Source organism: Symphalangus syndactylus, chromosome 4, assembly GCF_028878055.3.
Source record: "Symphalangus syndactylus isolate Jambi chromosome 4, NHGRI_mSymSyn1-v2.1_pri, whole genome shotgun sequence".
Lineage (NCBI taxonomy): Eukaryota > Metazoa > Chordata > Mammalia > Primates > Hylobatidae > Symphalangus > Symphalangus syndactylus.
Genome location: NC_072426.2, coordinates 52,319,215 through 52,339,052, shown reverse-complemented (window position 1 = coordinate 52,339,052; position 19,838 = coordinate 52,319,215). Strand labels below are relative to the sequence as shown.

At 38.4% G+C, this 19,838-nt stretch overlaps 1 protein-coding gene across 7 annotated transcripts in view; it reads left to right on the top strand.

Moving 5' to 3' along the window:
• ADAD1 (adenosine deaminase domain containing 1) overlaps window positions 1-19,838 on the top strand; it is a 62,486-nt gene that overhangs the window by 27,913 nt on the left and 14,735 nt on the right. For 4 of the 7 annotated variants that reach the window (XM_055274672.2, XM_055274668.2, XM_055274671.2 and 1 more), the window contains exons 7-9: window positions 1,101-1,224; window positions 4,443-4,613; window positions 5,793-6,022. In XM_055274672.2, the coding sequence (XP_055130647.1) occupies window positions 1,101-1,224; window positions 4,443-4,613; window positions 5,793-6,022 (525 nt within the window). The remainder of the gene's footprint in view (window positions 1-1,100; window positions 1,225-4,442; window positions 4,614-5,792; window positions 6,023-19,838) is intronic. The other 3 variants (XM_055274670.2, XM_063637929.1, XM_055274674.2) reach the window with 1 other exon arrangement.

Genomic DNA, 19,838 nt, shown 5'->3' with positions numbered 1-19,838 from the left:
ACGTGTTATTTCTTTTGGCTAGAATACCCTTTGTCTCACTGGTGCTGAAGCTTAAATTTCAGCTCGTTAGGGAGGGATTCTGCATGAGGTAAGCTTTTCTCTCATTATCTTCACGTAAGCCCCATAATTGTTTCCTTCAAAGCACTTATCACACTTTGGGGTTTGTTTAATCTTTTTTCTGTCTCTTCTGCTATAAGCCTTATGAAGGTATGTCTTGCTCAACATTTTATTCCTAACATCCACTTTAGTGCCTGATACTTGGTAACACCTCAGCAATTGTTGCTGAGTTATTAGGTTGGTGCCAAAAAAAAAAAAAAATGATTAAGAACTGCAATTACTTTTGCACCAGCCTAATAGTAAAAATCCATTAGGCGGTTGTAAATGTAGAACTGAACTTTGTTTGAAAAACGAAAACTCAGGATTTCCTGACGTAAGAGATAGAAAGAATGAGGAGGATATTCAAAGGGGAATATGGGGGGAAAAAGAGTGATCTAGTCACTGGGCAATGGAAAGAATTAGAATGTGAGAGGAAAAAAGACTTCCAATTGTGTATTTTTGGAGCATAGAATTTCCAGGAGATTTCAAGCGGGCCACAGCAAAATGTGAATGGAGGGAAGCTACTGGAAAAAGCATAAGGGTTTGTGTTTCTTTTTTGTTTTTAAGAAAGCAGCTCCAGTAGAACAGAGAAAGAAACTAATTTGGTTTATAGGGTTTGAGTGGATTAAGAAAAATTAGAGGCATTAAATATAGATAATTTAAGACAGAAGCAGAATGGCAAATGAAGTGTCTTAGAAGATCAAATACATCTAGATGTAGAAGAATAGCCATATTTGAAAGCCAAGGACATTTGGTAATTCCGTTGATCTTGGTAAAGATTTAGATGAAGTATTATAAAACATCTGCCCTTTTCATTGAGACACTACTTTTTAATTTTGCTTCTTAGAAGACTCTAAGACTCTCATTTTAAATTGTGGAATTATTTTTTCATCTTTTCAGTTCATATATTCTACTAAATTAAAAATGGTGAGATAGAGGTAAGAGTTGAACGTAGGGAAGAGAGAGGTTAAATTAACCTGCTACTGTATACCTTTTTCTTTCAGCTGGACAACATGAGGTTGTAGCTATAGGCACAGGTGAATACAATTACAGCCAGGACATTAAGCCAAATGGAAGAGTATTGCATGACACTCATGCTGTTGTTACAGCAAGAAGGTCTCTTCTTAGGTAAGACAATACATATTTTAATGTTATTAAATATGAATGCCCTCAGCCCAAAGTAACTTCATATAAATGTCTTCATTTACAAATGGAATTTTATTGATCATAGAGCCAAGGGTGTCACATTTTCTTATCTAAGTCATCGGATTAATTCCATGTCACCTTCGGAACATTTATCATAGTAACGCCAATGTCTACCCTGTGGATTTTAGTGGCTTCTATTATTAAGACCTGTGAACTCAGTTTTTGTTATTTTGTTTTGTTTTGAAATGGAGTTTCACTTTTGTTGCCCAGGCTGGAATACAGTGGCACAATCTCGGCTTACTGCAACCTCCGGCTTCCAGGTCCAAGTGATTCTGCTGTCTCAACCTCCCAAATACCTAGGATTACAGGCATGCACCAACACGCCCGGCTAATTTTTTGTATTTTAGTAGAGACAAGGTTTCACTATGTTGGTCAGGCTGGTCTTGAACTCCTGATCTCAGGTGAGCCACTTGCCTTGGCCTCCCAAAGTGCTGGGATTATAGGAGTGAGCCACCGCACCCAGCCAAACTCAGTTTTAAGAATCCTGCAATCAGCTGGGCATAGTAGCTCTCACCTGTAATCCCAACACTTTGGGAAGCTGAAGTGGGAGGATTGCTGGAGTACAAGAGTTTGAGACCAGCCTGGGCAACATTGTGGGACCTAGTTTCTACAAAAAAATAAAATTAGCCAGGTATGGTGGCACGCAACTGTTAGTCCCAGCTACTTTGGAGAATGAGGTGGGAGGATTGCTTGAGCCCAGAAGATTGAGGTTGCAGTGAACCAAGACTGCTCCACTGCACTCCAGCATGGGCAATAGACTAACATCTTGTCTCAAAAAAAAAATATTCCTACAATATATTTTTTTGAAAGATAAAGATAACACTTTTTTATGACTAAGGTTACTGGAAAGTATAGCTTTTGATCTGCACTAAGTAGGCTTGGTCTTATATCACCCCTGAATTAGCCATACTTATCGAAGGATAGCACCAGAAACCAACAGGTTTTTATTCATGAGGATTACGCAAAGTTTACCATAAAGCAGTATATATAGATAAGGGATTCTTGAGGCTGACATATCTTGAAGAGAGAGGGAGAAAAGGGCTTAGGTGAGCATGCCTAGTTTCTTTTTCCAGACTCAGTCACTCTGTTCTTTACAAGAGGAATGAATAGCAAGTGGGAAAGAAAGGAATTTGCAAGTCACTTCATATGAAAACATGTAAAATGGGAAATGAGTGCTGCTTATAATATCCACCAGCTTTTGGTTATTTTTTGTTTTGTTTTTAATTCCTCTTTATTCCTACTAAATTAGGAATTCTTTTTTAAATTTTATAATTTCTTATTTTTAATTTTTGTGGCTACATAATGTATATGTTTATAGTGTGCATAAGCTATTTTGACACAGGCATACAGTACATAATAATCACTTCAGGGTAAATGGAGTATGTATCACCTCAAGCATTTATCTTGTGTTAAAAAGATTTCAATTATAGTTGTTTAGTTATTTTAAAATGTACAATTAAATTATTGACTATTGTCATCCTGTTGTGCCATCAAATACTAGATCTTATTCATTTTGGTTCTTTAAACCATTAAAATGACTTTTTATTTAACTTTTTCTTATGGATGTTTTGGGCTTTTTTTGTGTTTTTTGTTTGTTTGTTTGTTTGTTTCTGAGACGGAGTCTCACACTGTTGCCCAAGCTGGAGTGCAATGGCGAGATCTCCGCTCACTGCAACCTCTCCCTCCCAGGTTCAAGCAATTCTCCTGCCTCAGCCTCTCGAGTAGCTGGGATTACAGGCACCTGCCACCATGTCCGGCTATTTTTTTGTATTTTTAGTAGAGACGGGGTTTCACTGTGTTGGCTAGGCTGGTCTTGACCTCCTGACCTTGTGATCTGCCCCCCTTGGCCTCCCAAAATGCTGGGATTACAGGGGTGAGCCACCGTGCCTGGCCTCTTATGGATGTTTTCAAAGACACTCAAGTGAGAATAGGATAACAAATTCTCATTCAGCTTCAACGGTTATTAGCATTCTACTGTCCTTGTTAAATCTCTGCATTCTCACTTTTTGTGTTGGTGTTTTCTTCACTAGAGTATTTTAAAATAAATTTAGATACATATACCTGAAAAAATATAAATTTGTATCTCTAATAATGAGGAATCCTATAATCTTAAACGTTACTCAGCAAGACTATGAGGATAATGCATCTCATTGCCCTCCACCCCTCTCGGTGCTTATGGAATTATTTGACCTCTTTAAAAACTACCTCTTTTGTGTTGCTTATTCCTGTGCTTGGCATTTTTACATACTGCTGCTTAATTTTTACTATATATTTTTGATTATGGGATTCAAGGGAGTATATCTTAAAGTCATGGTTTATTAAATAAGCAAAATAGTATTTGTCCTTGATTTGATTAGTTGTTGTAGTCTTTCAAGAGATCTGCTTCCCTTTAAAAAAACAATTTGAATTTTAAAATTTTTAATTATTGTGAATATATAATAGTTGTGCATATTTATAAGGTAAATGTGATATTTTGATACAACCATTAAATGTGTAATGATCAAGTCAGGGTAATTGGGATATCCCTGTCCTCAATCATTTTTCATTTCTTTGTGTTGGGAGCATTCCATTTCCACTCATTTAGTTATTTTGAAACATACAATAAATTATTGGTAACTATATCTGCTTCATTTCTTAATACAACTTCTTGTGTTCATTGTATTGTTCCTATGCTCTTGTATTTTTTCTTTAAAACCATTAAGGAGCAGGGACCACAGTTTTTGTCATTTTTGTAGTAGTTTGTTTGGGTAGGGAAGGGGAAGTAGAAGTAAGGCAAAAAGTTGGCAGTTCATCTGGGAGGCTGGGAGCAGAACTGTCTGACGAAGAAGGGAGCAATCAGTAGAGAAATGAGTCTTTTGGAGAAGATGATAGTTGGGAGACTCTAATGTGATAGAGACTCTAATGTAATAGAGAAAGAATGGTGTTTTAAGTCAGGTTACAGGGCAGACTGGGCTCCAGTTGAGAACTGTCAAGAAACTTAATTTTTCATTAAATAAAGCTAAGATTAATTTAGGAGTTCTTACCTGTGTCAAAACTTCTGACATGCAGGACATTGCTTGTGACACATGTGGACATGACGCTCATTAAGATACATCTTTTATAAAGTTTATTACTTGACAAAATTATAACATTTATTTTAGGTACTTTTATAGACAACTTCTGCTCTTCTACAGCAAAAATCCTGCTATGATGGAAAAATCAATATTTTGTACAGAACCAACTTCTAATCTACTCACTCTTAAACAGAATATCAACATTTGCCTTTACATGAACCAGTTGCCTAAAGGATCAGCCCAGATTAAGTCACAGTTGTAAGTATTATAGAAGTTGTTTTTAAAAGCAAGTAGGATGGCCATGCCATACATCCTGACTTTCTACAGCAAATAGAACATATAAATTCCAATTACCCATATTTTCTCTTCAGCTTTGAGTTGTTATTTGTGGCCTGCAGGAGACCCCAAATCCTTTTCCCTTCCCCTCAATCTAATCTATTACTTCTACAGGTTGAGCTTCCCAAATCCAAAAGTCGGAGATTCAAAATGCTCCAAAATCGGAAACTTTTTGAGCACTGACATGACGCTCAAAGGAAATTCTCATTAGAGCATTTCATATTTCAGATTTTTGGATTTGTGTTCAACTGGTATGTATAAAGTAAATATTCCAGTGTGAAAAAAACAAAATCTGAAACACTTCTATTTCCAAGCATTTTAGATAAGCAACACTCAACCTGTGCGTAAAAGTTCCATGTACTTCACCACTTTTTTTGCTATGCTATGTTTTAAAAAAATCTTCTACTCCTTTCTATTTTTAAGACCTCATAAACTTTAGGAAGTATGGATTTATGCACTACTCACATACAAATACGAGAGTTAAGAAAAACTTTAACCTATGGCCAAAATATTACTGCTTTGATGAATGAATATCATCAGGTAGCATAACATTTAAACAGTACAAACAAGAACAAAGAAGATAGTAAAAGTCACTTTAAGTCTGACCATCTAGTGGTAACCATGGGTAATATTTTAATAAAAATCCCTCTAGGAACACCTTTGAAATTAAGGTCACGGTTCTCTAGAAAGAACCTTAAAGAAAAATAATTTTGCATTTTTATTGAAGATGACAAAGAAAAATAGTTTTCCTTTCTTTCATTTTGTAGTTTTAAAAAATTTTCATACAGAGGAAGGAACTAATTCACAAACTATGATAGGGATAAAAATTAGTGTTTCTTTGGATTTTAAGGGACATAAAGTGGTGGTAATATGAAAAATAGCTCTATTGGAAGCTCTAGATGTGGTTAATTTCTGTTTTATAGTACTATTGTAGAATAAAGGCACTCCATTCCTACCTTGCTTTCTTGCATCTGTTTCTGTTACTGGAATTAAATGTACACTGGGAAGTTAAACATGTTAGAGAACAGCTGTTAGGTACAGGTAGATTTTGTTCTGTCACTTTTGTTTTTTAAAGGAAGAAACTTTCTTTTCTTCCTCTAGACGTCTTAATCCACATTCTATATCTGCATTTGAAGCCAATGAAGAACTCTGTCTCCACGTGGCTGTTGAAGGCAAAATTTATCTGACTGTTTACTGTCCTAAAGATGGTGTTAATAGAATAAGCAGTATGTCCTCAAGTGACAAATTGACCAGATGGGAAGTGCTTGGTGTACAGGGAGCATTGCTGAGTCATTTTATACAGCCAGTTTACATCAGCAGTATACTTGTTGGTGAGTGGGATTTCAGAACCTCCTGGGCCTCTCTCTCACTAAGCAAATTCTCTGTATTTTACTTCCAGTATAAAATTAGTTTTTGCATACCTGAAACTTTATTTAAGGTCAAAACACAGATCTGCTGTTTTGTAGAGCTGTTGGTTTCATCATAAATTATCAGGGAGAATGAATAAATCCCAAAGGTTGGAGGCAGAGATTGTGGGATAAAGATGCCGTAAGTTGTAGTGACCATCCAGCTGGATAAGGAAATTCCAGAGACAGCTCCTTCTGGTGCTTTGGGAAAGATCAGAGACACAGGGAAATGAGGGAGGGATCAGAGAAAAACCTTGGTTGTGAAGCTTATTTCTGAGGCCTTTCAATTTTCTTTTTCTTTTTTTTTTTTTTTTTAGTTTTTAGTCTTTATTATTATACTTTAGGTTTTAGGGTACATGTGCACAATGTGCAGGTTTGTTACATATGTATCCATGTGCCATGTTGTTTTGCCGCACCCATTAACTTGTCATTTAGCATTAGGTATATCTCCTACTGCTGTCCCTCCCCCCTCCCCCCAACCCACAACAGTCCCTGGAGTGTGATGTTCCCCTTCCTGTGTCCATGAGTTCTCATTGTTCAATTCCCACCTATAAGTGAGAACATGTGGTGTTTGGTTTTTTGTCCTTGCGATAGTTTACTGAGAATGATGTTTTCCAGTTTCATCCATGTCCCTACAAAGGACATGAACTCATCATTTTTTATGGCTGCATAGTATTCCATGGTGTATATGTGCCACATTTTCTTAATCCAGTCTATCATTGTTGGACATTTGGGTTGGTTCCAACTCTTTGCTATTGTGAATAGTACCGCAATAAACATACGTGTGCATATGTCTTTATAGCAGCATGATTTATAGTCCTTTGGGTATATACCCAGTAATGGGATAGCTGGGTCAAATGGTATTTCTAGTTCTAGATCCCTGAGGAATCACCACACTGACTTCCACAATGGTTGAACTAGTTTACAGTCCCACCAACAGTGTAAAAGTGTTCCTATTTCTCCACATCCTCTCCAGCACCTGTTGTTTCCTGACTTTTTAATGATGGCCATTCTAACTGGTGTGAGATGGTATCTCACTGTGGTTTTGACTTGCATTTCTCTGATGGCCAGTGATGATGGGCATTTTTTCATGTGTTTTCTGGCTGCATAAATGTCTTCTTTTGAGAAGTGTCTGTTCATGTCCTTTGCCCACTTTTTGATGGGGTTATTTGTTTTTTTCTTGTAAATTTGTTTGAGTTCATTGTAGATTCTGGATATTAGCCCTTTGTCAGATGAGTAGGTTGCAAAAATTTTCTCGCATTTTGTAGGTTGCCTGTTCACTCTGATGGTAGTTTCTTTTGCTGTGCAGAAGCTCTTTAGTTTAATTAGATCCCATTTGTCAATTTTGGCTTTTGTTGCCATTGTTTTGGTGTTTTAGACATGAAGTCCTTGCCCACGCCTGTGTCCTGAATGGTATTGCCTAGGTTTTCTTGTAGGATTTTAATGGTTTTAGGTCTAACATTTAAGTTCTTAATCCATCTTGAATTAATTTTTGTATAAGGTGTAAGGAAGGGATCCAGTTTCAGCTTTCTACATATGGCTAGCCAGTTTTCCCAGCACCATTTATTAAATAGGGAATCCTTTCCCATTTCTTGTTTTTGTCAGGTTTGTCAAAGATTAGATAGTTGTCGATATGTGGCATCATTTCTGAGGGCTCTGTTCTGTTCCATTGATCTATGTCTCTGTTGTGGTACCAGTACCATGTTGTTTTGGTTACTGTAGCCTTGTAGTATAGTTTGAAGTCAGGTAGCGTGATGCCTCCAGCTTTGTTCTTTTGGCTTAGGATTGACTTGGCGATGCGGGCTCTTTTTTGGTTCCATACGAACTTCAAAGTAGTTTTTTCCAATTCTGTGAAGAAAGTCATTGGTAGCTTGATGGGGATGGCATTGAATCTATAAATTACCTTGGGCAGTATGGCCATTTTCACGATATTGATTCTTCCAACCCATAAGCATGGAATGTTCTTCCATTTGTTTGTATCCTCTTTTATTTCATTGAGCAGTGGTTTGTAGTTCTCCTTGAAGAGGTCCTTCACATCCCTTGTAAGTTGGATTCCTAGGTATTTTATTCTCTTTGAAGCAATTGTGAATGGGAGTTCACTCATGATTTGGCTCTCTATTTGTCTGTGATTGGTATACAAGAATGCTTGTGATTTTTGTACATTGATTTTGTATCCTGAGACTTTGCTGAAGTTGCTAATCAGCTTAAGGAGATTTTGGGCTGAGACGATGGGGTTTTCTAGATATACAATCATGTCATCTGCAAACAGGGACAATTTGACTTCCTCTTTTCCTAATTGAATACCCTTTATTTCCTTCTCCTGCCTGATTGCTCTGGCCAGAACTTCCAGCACTGTGTTGAATAGGAGCGGTGAGAGAGGGCATCCCTGTCTTGTGCCAGTTTTCAGAGGGAATGCTTCCAGTTTTTGCCCATTCACTATGATATTGGCTATGGGTTTGTCATAGATAGCTCTTATTATTTTGAGATACGTCCCATCAATACCTAATTTATTGAGAGTTTTTAGCATGAAGGGTTGTTGAGTTTTGTCAAAGGCCTTTTCTGCATCTGTTGAGATAATCATGTGGTTTTTGTCTTTGGTTCTGTTTATATGCTGGATTACATTTATTGATTTGCATATGTTGAACCAGCCTTGCATCCCAGGGATGAAGCCCACTTGATCATGGTGTATAAGCTTTTTGATGTGCTGCTGGATTCGGTTTGCCAGTATTTTATTGAGGATTTTTGCATCAATGTTCATCAAGGATATTGGTCTGAAATTCTCTTTTTTGGTTATGTCTCTGCCAGGCTTTGGTATCAGGACAATGCTGGCCTCATAAAATGTATTAGGGAGGATTCCCTCTTTTTCTATCGATTGGAATAGTTTCAGAAGGAATGGTACCAGTTCCTCCTTGTACCTCTGGTAGAATTCGGCTGTGAATCCATCAGGTCCTGCACTCTTTTTGGTTGGTAGGCTATTGATTATTGCCACAATTTCAGAGCCTGTTATTGGTCTATTCAGAGATTCAACTTCATCCTGGTTTAGTCTTGGGAGGGTGTATTTGTCGAGGAATTTATCCATTTCTTCTAGATTTTCTAGTTTATTTGCATAGAGGTGTTTGTAGTATTCTCTGATGGTAGATTGTATTTCTGTGGGATCAGTGGTGATATCCCCTTTTTCATTTTTTATTGCATCTATTTGATTCTTCTCTCTTAGCAGTCTATCAATTTTGTTGATCTTTTCAAAAAACCAGCTCCTGGATTCATTAATTTTTTGAAGGGTTTTTTGTGTCTCTATTTCCTTCAGTTCTGCTCTGATTTTAGTTATTTCTAGCCTTCTGCTAGCTTTTGAATGTGTTTGCTCTTGCTTTTCTAGTTCTTTTAATTGTGATGTTAGGGTGTCAATTTTGGATCTTTCCTGCTTTCTCTTGTGGGCATTTAGTGCTATAAATTTCCCTCTATACACTGCTTTGAATGTGTCCCAGAGATTCTGGTATGTTGTGTCTTTGTTCTCGTTGGTTTCAAAGAACATCTTTATTTCTGCCTTCATTTTGTTATGTACCCAGTAGTCATTCTGGAGCAGATTGTTCGGTTTCCATGTAGTTGAGCGGTTTTGAGTGAGTTTCTTAATCCTGAGTTCTAGTTTGATTGCACTGTGGTCTGAGAGACAGTTTGTTATAATTTCTGTTCTTTTACATTTGCTGAGGAGAGCTTTACTTCCAACTATGTGGTGAATTTTGGAATAGGTGTGGTGTGGTGCTGAAAAGAATGTATATTCTGTTGATTTGGGGAGGAGAGTTCTGTAGATGTCTATTAGGTCCACTTTGTGCAGAGCTGAGTTCAATTCCTGGATATCCTTGTTAACTTTCTGTCTCGTTGATCTATCTAATGTTGACAGTGGGGTGTTAAAATCTCTGATTATTATTGTGTGGGAGTTTAAGTCCCTTTGTAGGTCACTCAGGACTTGCTTTATGAATCTGGGTACTCCTGTGTTGGGTGCATATATATTTAGGATAGTTAGCTCTTCTTGTTGAATTGATCCCTTTACCATTATGTAATGGCCTTCTTTGTCTGTTTTGATCTTTGTTGGTTTAAAGTCTATTTTATCAGAGACTAGGATTGCAACCCCTGCCTTTTTTTGTTTTCCATTTGCTTGATAGATCTTCCTCCATCCCTTTATTTTGAGTCTATGTGTGTCTCTGCACGTGAGATGGGTTTCCTGAATACAGCACACTGATGGGTCCTGACTCCTTATCCAGTTTGCCAGTCTGTGTCTTTTAATTGGAGCATTTAGCCCATTTACATTTAAAGTTAATATTGTTATGTGTGAATCTGATCCTGTCATTATGATGTTAGTTGGTTATTTTGCTCGTTAGTTGATGCAGTTTCTTCCTAGCGTCAATGGTCTTTACAATTTGGCATGTTTTTGCAGTGGCTGGTACCAGTTGTTCCTTTCCATGTTTAGTGCTTCCTTCAGGAGCTCTTCGAGGGCAGGCCTGGTGGTGACAAAATCACTCAGCGTTTGCTTGTCTGTAAAGTATTTTATTTCTCCTTCACTTATGAAGCTTAGTTTGGCTGGATATGAAATTCTGGGTTGAAAATTCTTTTCTTTAAGAATGTTGAATATCGGCCCCCACTCTCTTCTGGCTTGTAGAGTTTCTGCTGAGAGATCAGCTGTTAGTGTGATGGGCTTCCCTTTGTGGGTAACCCGACCTTTCTCTCTGGCTGCCCTTAACATTTTTTCCTTCATTTCAACTTTGATGAATCTGACAATTATATGCCTTGGAGTTGCTCTTCTCAAGGAGTATCTTTGTGGCATTCTCTGTATTTCCTGAATCTGAATGTTGGCCTGCCTTGCTGGATTGGGGAAGTTCTCCTGGATAATATCTTGCAGAGTGTTTTCCAACTTGGTTCCATTCTCCCTGTCATTTTCAGGTACACCAATCAGACGTAGGTTTGGTCTTTTCACATAGTCCCAAATTTCTTGGAGGCTTTGTTCATTTCTTTTTATTCTTTTTTTCTCTAAACTTCCCTTCTCGCTTCATTTCATTCATTTCATCTTCCATCAGCGATACCCTTTCTTCCAGTTGATCGCATCTGCTACCGAGGCTTCTGCAATCTTCGCATAGTTCTCAATACTTGGCTTTCAGCTCCATCAGCTCCTTTAAGCCCTTCTCTCCATTGGTTATTCTAGTTATCCATTCGTCTAATTTTTTTTCAAAGTTTTTAACTTCTTTGCTATTGTTTTGAGTTTCCTCCTGTAGCTCGGAGTAGTTTGATCGTCTGAAGGCTTCTTCTCTCAGCTCGTCAAAGTCATCCTCTGTCCAGCTTTGTTCCGTTGCTGGTGAGGAACTGCGTTCTTTTGGAGGAGGAGAGGTGCTCTGCTTTTTAGAGTGTCCAGTTTTTCTGCTCTGTTTTTTCCCCATCTTTGTGGTTTTTTCTACTTTTGGTCTTTGATGATGGTGATGTACAGATGGGTTTTTGGTGTGGATGTCCTTTCTGTTTGTTAGTTTTCCTTCTAACAGACAGGACCTTCAGCTGTAGGTCTGTTGGAGTTTACTAGAGGTCCACTCCAGACCCTGTTTGGCTAGGTGTCAGCAGCGGTGGTTGCAGAACAGCGGATTTTCGTGAGACCACAAATTCAGCTGTCTGATAGTTCCTCTGGAAGTTTTGTCTCAGAGGAGTACCCAGCCGAGTGAGGTGTCAGTCTGTCCCTACTGGGGGGTGCCCGGCCTTTCAATTTTGAAAGCACTCAGCATGCTGAAGTTTCGTATTTTGAGGAATTGTTTTCTGTACCCCAACATTATTTTAAAGCATTATTTTACTTTTCAAAAAGTTTGCAGAAACAAATTTTATGCTGTGGATGTTTGGTAGATACTCGTTTCATCATTTTATGGTGGTAGAATTTTTAAATTTAAAACCTGGGATCTAGGCTTGCATTAAAAGGGCATTTACTATATTTAAATAGAAAATTATCCAGAGCAATCTGGAAAAAAAATTCTCTTTCTTGACTATTAAAAAATAGCTAGATTTATATTCATTCTCAAGCTTTTTACAATATATCTTGCAAATTTGGTAACCCCATTACAATAAGTTTTTCTGCCTAAGTACTTGAAAAATGTTTGTCCAGAAGTTATTTCCATCCAGAGGTCCTTTTCATATACTGATTTGATTTGTACAATTGAAGTGTAGAGAATCCTTCCTAGTGAAGAAATCCACTTTAAATATAGTTCATGGACTTTTAAGAAGCAGCTGATAGGAAAGTTACACTGTGGCTTGAGGGAGCCAAGATAGCCGAATATGAACAGCTCTGGTCTACAGCTCCCAGCATGAGCGATGCAGAAGATGGGTGATTTCTGCATTTCCATCTGAGGTACCGGGTACATCTCACTAGGGAGTGCCAGACAGTGGACGCAGGACAGCAGGTGCAGTGCACCGTGCACGAGTCAAAGCAGGGCAAGGCATTGCCTCACTCAGGAAGTGCAAGGGGTCAGGGAGTTCCCTTTCCTAGTCAAAGACGGGGTGACAGATGGCTCCTGGAAATTTGGGTACCTCCCACCCTAATACTGCGCTTTTCCGACGGGCTTAAAAAACGGCACACCAGGAGATTATATCCCACACCTGGCTCGGAGGGTCCTATGCCCATGGAGCCTCGCTCATTGCTAGCCCAGCAGTCTGAGATCAAACTGCAAGGTGGCAGCAAGGCTGGGGGAGGGGTGCCCGCCATTGCCCAGGCTTGCTTAGGTAAACAAAGCAGCCCGGAAGCTCAAACTGGGTGGAGCCCACCACAGCTCAAAGAGGCCTGCCTGCCTCTGTAGGCTCCACCTCTGGGGGCAGGGCACAGACAAACAAAAAGACAGCAGTAACTTCTGCAGACTTAAATGTCCCTGTCTGACAGCTTTGAAGAGAGTAGTGATTCTCCCAGCACGCAGCTGGAGATCTGAGAATGGGCAGACTGCCTCCTAAAGTGGGTCCCTGACCCCTGACCCTCGAGCAGCCTAACTGGGAGGCATCCCCAAGTAGGGGCGGACTGACACCTCACATGGCCAGGTACTCTTCTGAGACAAAACTTCCAGAGGAACGCTCAGGCAGTAGCATGCGCGCTTCATGAAAATCCGCTGTTCTGCAGCCTCTGCTGCTGAGACCCAGTCAAACAGGGTCTGGAGTGGACCTCTAGCAAACTCCAGCAGACCTGCAGCTGAGGGTCCTGTCTGTTAGAAGGAAAACTAACAAACAGAAAGGACATCCACACCGAAAACCCATCTGTACATCACCATTGTCAAAGACCAAAAGTAGATAAAACCACAAAGATGGGGAAAAAACAGAGCAGAAAAACTGGAAATTCTAAAAAGCAGAGCACCTCTCCTCCTCCAAAGGAACGCAATTCCTCACCAGCAACGGAACAAAGCTGGACAGAGAATGACTTTGACGACTTGAGAGAAGAAGGCTTCAGACGATCAAACTACTCCGAGCTACAGGAGGAAATTCAAACCAAAGGCAAAGAAGTTAAAAACTTTGAAAAAAATTTAGATGAAAGTATAACTAGAATAACTAATACAGAGAAGTGCTTAAAGGAGCTGATGGAGCTGAAAGCCAAGGCTCGAGAACTACGTGAAGAATGCAGAAGCCTCAGGAGCTGATGCGATCAACTGGAAGAAAGGGTATCAGTGATGGAAGATGAAATGAATGAAATGAAGCGAGAAGGGAAGTTTAGAGAAAAAAGAATAAAAAGAAACTAACAAAGCCTCCAAGAAATACGGGACTATGTGAAAAGACCAAATCTATGTCTGATTGGTGTACCTGAATGTGATGGGGAGAATGGAACCAAGTTGGAAAACACTCTGCAGGATATTTTCCAGGAGAACTTCCCCAATCCAGCAAGGCAGGCCAACATTCAGATTCAGGAAATACAGAGAATGCCACAAAGATACTCCTTGAGAAGAGCAACTCCAAGGCACATAATTGTCAGATTCACCAAAGTTGAAATGAAGGAAAAAATGTTAAGGGCAGCCAGAGAAGAAAGGTCGGGTTACCCACAAAGGGAAGCCCATGAGACTAACAGCGGATCTCTCGGCAGAAACTCTACAAGCCAGAAGAGAGTGGGGGCCGATATTCAACATTCTTAAAGAAAAGAATTTTCAACCCAGAATTTCATATCCAGCCAAACTATGCTTCATAAGTGAAGGAGAAATAAAATACTTTACAGACAAGCAAATGCTGAGAGAGTTTGTCACCACCAGGCCTGCCCTCAAAGAGCTCCTGAAGGAAGCACTAAACATGGAAAGGAACAACCGGTACCAGCCACTGCAAAATCGTGCCAAATTGTAAAGATCATCAAGGCTATGAAGAAGCTGCATCGACTAATGAGCAAAATAACCAACTGACATCATAATGACAGGATCGAATTCTCACATAACAATATTAACTTTAAATGTAAATGGACTAAATGCTCCAATTAAAAGACACAGACTGGCAAATTGGATAAAGAGTCAGGACCCATCAGTGTGCTGCATTCAGGAAACCCATCTCACGTGCAGAGACACACATAGGCTCAAAATAAAGGGATGGAGGAAGATCTATCAAGCAAATGGAAAACAAATTAAGGCAGGGGTTGCAATCCTGGTCTTTGATAAAACAGACTTTAAACCAACAAAGATCAAAAGAGACGAGGCCATTACATAATGGTAAAGGGATAAATTCAATAAGAAGAGCTAACTATCCTAAATATATATGCACCCAATACAGGAGCACCCAGATTCATAAAGCAAGTCCTGAGTGAACTACAAAGAGACTTAGACTCCCACACAATAATAATAGACTTTAACACCCCACTGGCAACATTAGACAGATCAACGAGACAGAAAGTTAACAAGGGTGCCCAGGAATTGAACTGAGCTCTGCACCAAGCGGACATAATAGACATCTACAGAACTCTCCACCCCAAATCAACAGAAGATACTTTTTTTTCAGCACCACACCACACCTATTCCAAAATTCACCACATAGTTGGAAGTAAAGCTCTCCTCAGCAAATGTAAAAGAACAGAAATTATAACAAACTGTCTCTCAGACCACAGTGCAATCAAACTAGAACTCAGGATTAAGAAACTCACTCAAAACCGCTCAACTACATGGAAACTGAACAACCTGCTCCAGAATGACTACTGGGTACATAACAAAATGAAGGCAGAAATAAAGATGTTCTTTGAAACCAACGAGAACAAAGACACAACATACTAGAATCTCTGGGACACATTCAAAGCAGTGTGTAGAGGGAAATTTATAGCACTAAATGCCCACAAGAGAAAGCAGGAAAGATCCAAAATTGACACCCTAACATCACAATTAAAAGAACTAGAAAAGCAAGAGCAAACACATTCAAAAGCTAGCAGAAGGCAAGAAATAACTAAAATCAGAGCAGAATTGAAGGAAATAGAGATACAAAAAACCCTTCAAAAAATTAATGAATCCAGGAGCTGGTTTTTTGAAAAGATCAACAAAATTGATAGACCGCTGGCAAGACTAATAAAGAATAAAAGAGAGAAGAATCAAATAGACGCGATAAAAAATGATTAAGGGGGTATCACCACCAATCCCACAAAAATACAAACTACCATCAGAGAATTCTACAAACACCTCTATGCAAATAAACTAGAAAATCTAGAAGAAATGGATAAATTCCTCGACAAATACACCCTCCCAAGACTAAACCAGGATGAAGTTGAATCTCTGAATAGACCAATAACAGGCTCTGAAATTGTGGCAATAATCAATAGCCTTCCAACCAAAAAGAGTCCAGGACCCGATGGATTCACAGCCAAATTCTACCAGAGGTACAAGGAGGAACTGGTACCATTCCTTCTGAAACTATTCCAATCAATAGAAAAAGAGGGAATCCTCCCTAACTCATTTTATGAGGCCAGCATCATCCTGATACCAAAGCCGGGCAGAGACACAACCAAAAAAGAGAATTTTAGACCAATATCCTTGATGAACATTGATGCAGAAATCCTCAATAAAATACTGGCAAACCGAATCCAGCAGCACATCAAAAAGCTTATACACCATGATCAAGTGGGTTTCATCCCTGGGATGCAAGGCTGGTTCAACATACGCAAATCAATAAATGTAATCCAGCATATAAACAGAACCAAAGACAAAAACCACATGATTATCTCAATAGATGCGGAAAAGGCCTTGGACAAAATTCAACAACCCTTCATGCTAAAAACTCTCAATAAATTAGGTATTGATGGGACGTATCTCAAAATAATAAGAGCTATCTATGACAAACCCATAGCCAATATCATACTGAATGGGCAAAAACCAGAAGCATTTCCTTTGAAAACTGGTACAAGACAGGGATGCCCTCTCTTACCACTCCTATTCAACATAGTGTTGGAAGTTCTGGCCAGGGCAATTAGGCATGAGAAGGAAATAAAGGGTATTCAATTAGGAAAAGAGGAAGTCAAATTGTCCCTGTTTGCAGAGGACATGATTGTATATCTAGAAAACCCCATTGTCTCAGCCCAAAATCTCCTTAAGCTGATAAGCAACTTCAGCAAAGTCTCAGGATACAAAATCAATGTACAAAAATCACAAGCATTCTTATACACCAATAACAGACAAACAGAGAGCCAAATCATGAGTGAACTCTCATTCACAATTGCTTCAAAGAGAATAAAATACCTAGGAATCCAACTTACAAGGGACGTGAAGGACCTCTTCAAGGAGAACTACAAACCACTGCTCAATGAAATAAAAGAGGATACAAACAAATGGAAGAACATTCCATGCTCATGGGTTAGAAGAATCAATATCGTGAAAATGGCCATATTGCCCAAGGTAATTTATAGATTCAATGCCATCCCCATCAAGGTACCAGTGACTTTCTTCACAGAATTGGAAAAAACTACTTTAAAGTTCATATGGAACCAAAAAAGAGCCCGCATCGCAAGTCAATCCTAAGCCAAAAGAACAAAGCTGGAGGCATCACGCTACCTGACTTCAAACTATACTACAAGGCTACAGTAATCAAAACAGCATGGTACAGGTACCAAAACAGAGATGTAGATCAATGGAACAGAACAGAGCCCTCAGAAATAATGCCGCGTATCTACAACTATCTGATCTTTAACAAACGTGACAAAAACAAGCAATGGGGAAAGGATTCCCTATTTAATAAATGGTGCTGGGAAAACTGGCTAGCCATATGTAGAAAGCTGAAACTGGATCCCTTCCTTACACCTTATACAAAAATTATTTCAAGATGGATTAAAGACTTACATGTTAGACCTAAAACCATAAAAACCCTAGAAGAAAACCTAGGCATTACCATTCAGGACATAGGCATGGGCAAGGACTTCTTGTCTAAAACACCAAAAGCAATGGCAACAGAAGCCAAAATTGACAAATGGGATCTAATTAAACTAAAGAGCTTCTGCACAGCAAAAGAAACTACCATCAGAGTGAACAGGCAGCCTACACAATGGGAGAAAATTTTCGCAACCTACTCATCTGACAAAGGGCTGATATCCAGAATCTACAATGAACTCAAACAAATTTACAAGATAAAAACAAACAACCCCATCAAAAAGTGGGTGAAGGACATGAACAGACACTTCTCAAAAGAAGACATTTATGTAGCCAAAAAACACATGAAAAAATGCCCATCATCACTGGCCATCAGAGAAATGTAAATCAAAACCACAATGCGATACCATCTCACACCAGTTAGAATGGCCATCATTAAAAAGTCAGGAAACAACAGGTGCTGGAGAGGATGTGGAGAAATAGGAACACTTTTACACTGTTGGTGGGACTGTAAACTAGTTCAACCATTGTGGAAGTCAGTGTGGCGATTCCTCAGGGATCTAGAACTAGAAATACCATTTGACCCAGGCATCCCATTACTGGGTATATACCCAAAGGACTATAAATCATGCTGCTATAAAGACACATGCACACGTATGTTTATTGTGGCACTATTCACAATAGCAAAGACTTGGAACCAACACAAATGTCCAACAACGATAGACTAGATTAAGAAAATGTGGCACATATATACCATGGAATACTATGCAGCCATAAAAAATGATGAGTTCATGTCCTTTGTAGGGACATGGATGAAACTGGAAATCATCATTCTCAGTAAACTATGGCAAGGACAAGAAACTAAACACCGGATGTTCTCACTCATAAGTGGGAATTGAACAAGAGAACACACGGACACAGGAAGGGGAACATCACACTCTGGGGACTGTTGTGGGATGGGGGGATGAGGGAGGGACAGCATTAGGAGATATACCTAATGCTAAATGATGAGTTAATGGGTGCAGCAAACCAACATGGCGCTTGTATACATATGTAACAAACCTGCACATTGTGCACATGTACCCTAAAACTTAAAGTATAATAATAATGAAATAAAATAATTTAAAAAAAGAAAGAAAAAGAAGCAGCTGATAACATTAGGGAATTTGTTATTCAGTCCTTTCCTTTTTTCTTTTCTTTTTCAGATCACATTCAGAATGTTAATAAAATGCTTGCCTAAAGTCCGTCAGTTTGCTTAGTGGTAGAGCCTGAATTCAAACCCAGTTTTCATAACTTTTCACGCTGCTGCTTATGATAGATTATATATATGAATTATTGTCAGGTCTTCTATAGTGTTTGATTAGATTTAACCTTTGACTTTAACCTTGGAGTTTTGTGTTATTTCAGATCCTTTTGAATGAATCAAATCATAATTTTTCAGTTATATGGTATAACTTTAGATATTTATTTTCTAGGAACAAGATTGAGCCTCAAGATGTATTAAAATCATACATCAGATATAGTAAATTATTAATGCACACATATATGAAGGGAAAAAGTAAAATTTGTAATAAAGTATTTATAAACTTTTTTTCTATTTTATTAAGTTTTATACTTCCCTTTAAAGCATCTACATAAACAATTTGATGTTTAAAGCATTTCATCAGGAATTTGACTTACAGGTTTTTTTTTCCTTCCTTTTTCCAAATGTCTTTTTTTTTTTTTTTTTTTTGGTACAACCACTGTCATTATTTCATTGCAGAATATAATAAATATATTAGGCTTTTTAAAAATCCTTATTATCTACTGTTCATTGTAGATACATTAACTGTTCCTCACACCTTATTTTTTCCAACTTTTATTCTGTGCCCAAGTATATTTTTATTTGATTAGCTTTCTTTTGTCACTCTTGTTTTGTCTTGATCATTTGTCACTCTTGATAAACACTTAAGGAAATGTTTAGAAAAAGGATACCAAAAGCAATACATGTCCTTTTTACATCATTTTCTAGTGCCCAGATAGTCATAATGCAGCCCTAGTAACTATCTCAACAATTTTAATGATAAGGACACAAAACTTTATTTGTGAAATATGTCCAGTGGTTTACAAAGATTCTGTTGTTGCAAGAACTTCTGACCTTCTGAGGAAGAAAGAGTTATGCTTTAGAATTACTGTTTTTTAAATAAGAGTGACTGCTTCCTAACTTCTGTTTTAAGTTTGATGCAGCTCACTGTTTTTTAGTAGTAACATTGCATCTTTTTGAGATCTCTCCTTCAATAATTATAACTGAGAATTCAAAGCTTTTGGTATTGGCACAGTTTTAACCAGAAATGGTCATTCTTTAAATTATTTTGCATTGTGAAATTGAAGCATCGTGGTATTGGAAAAGTTGTAATTTGTGGCCCTTAGATGTTTGAAAGTAACTCGCTTTC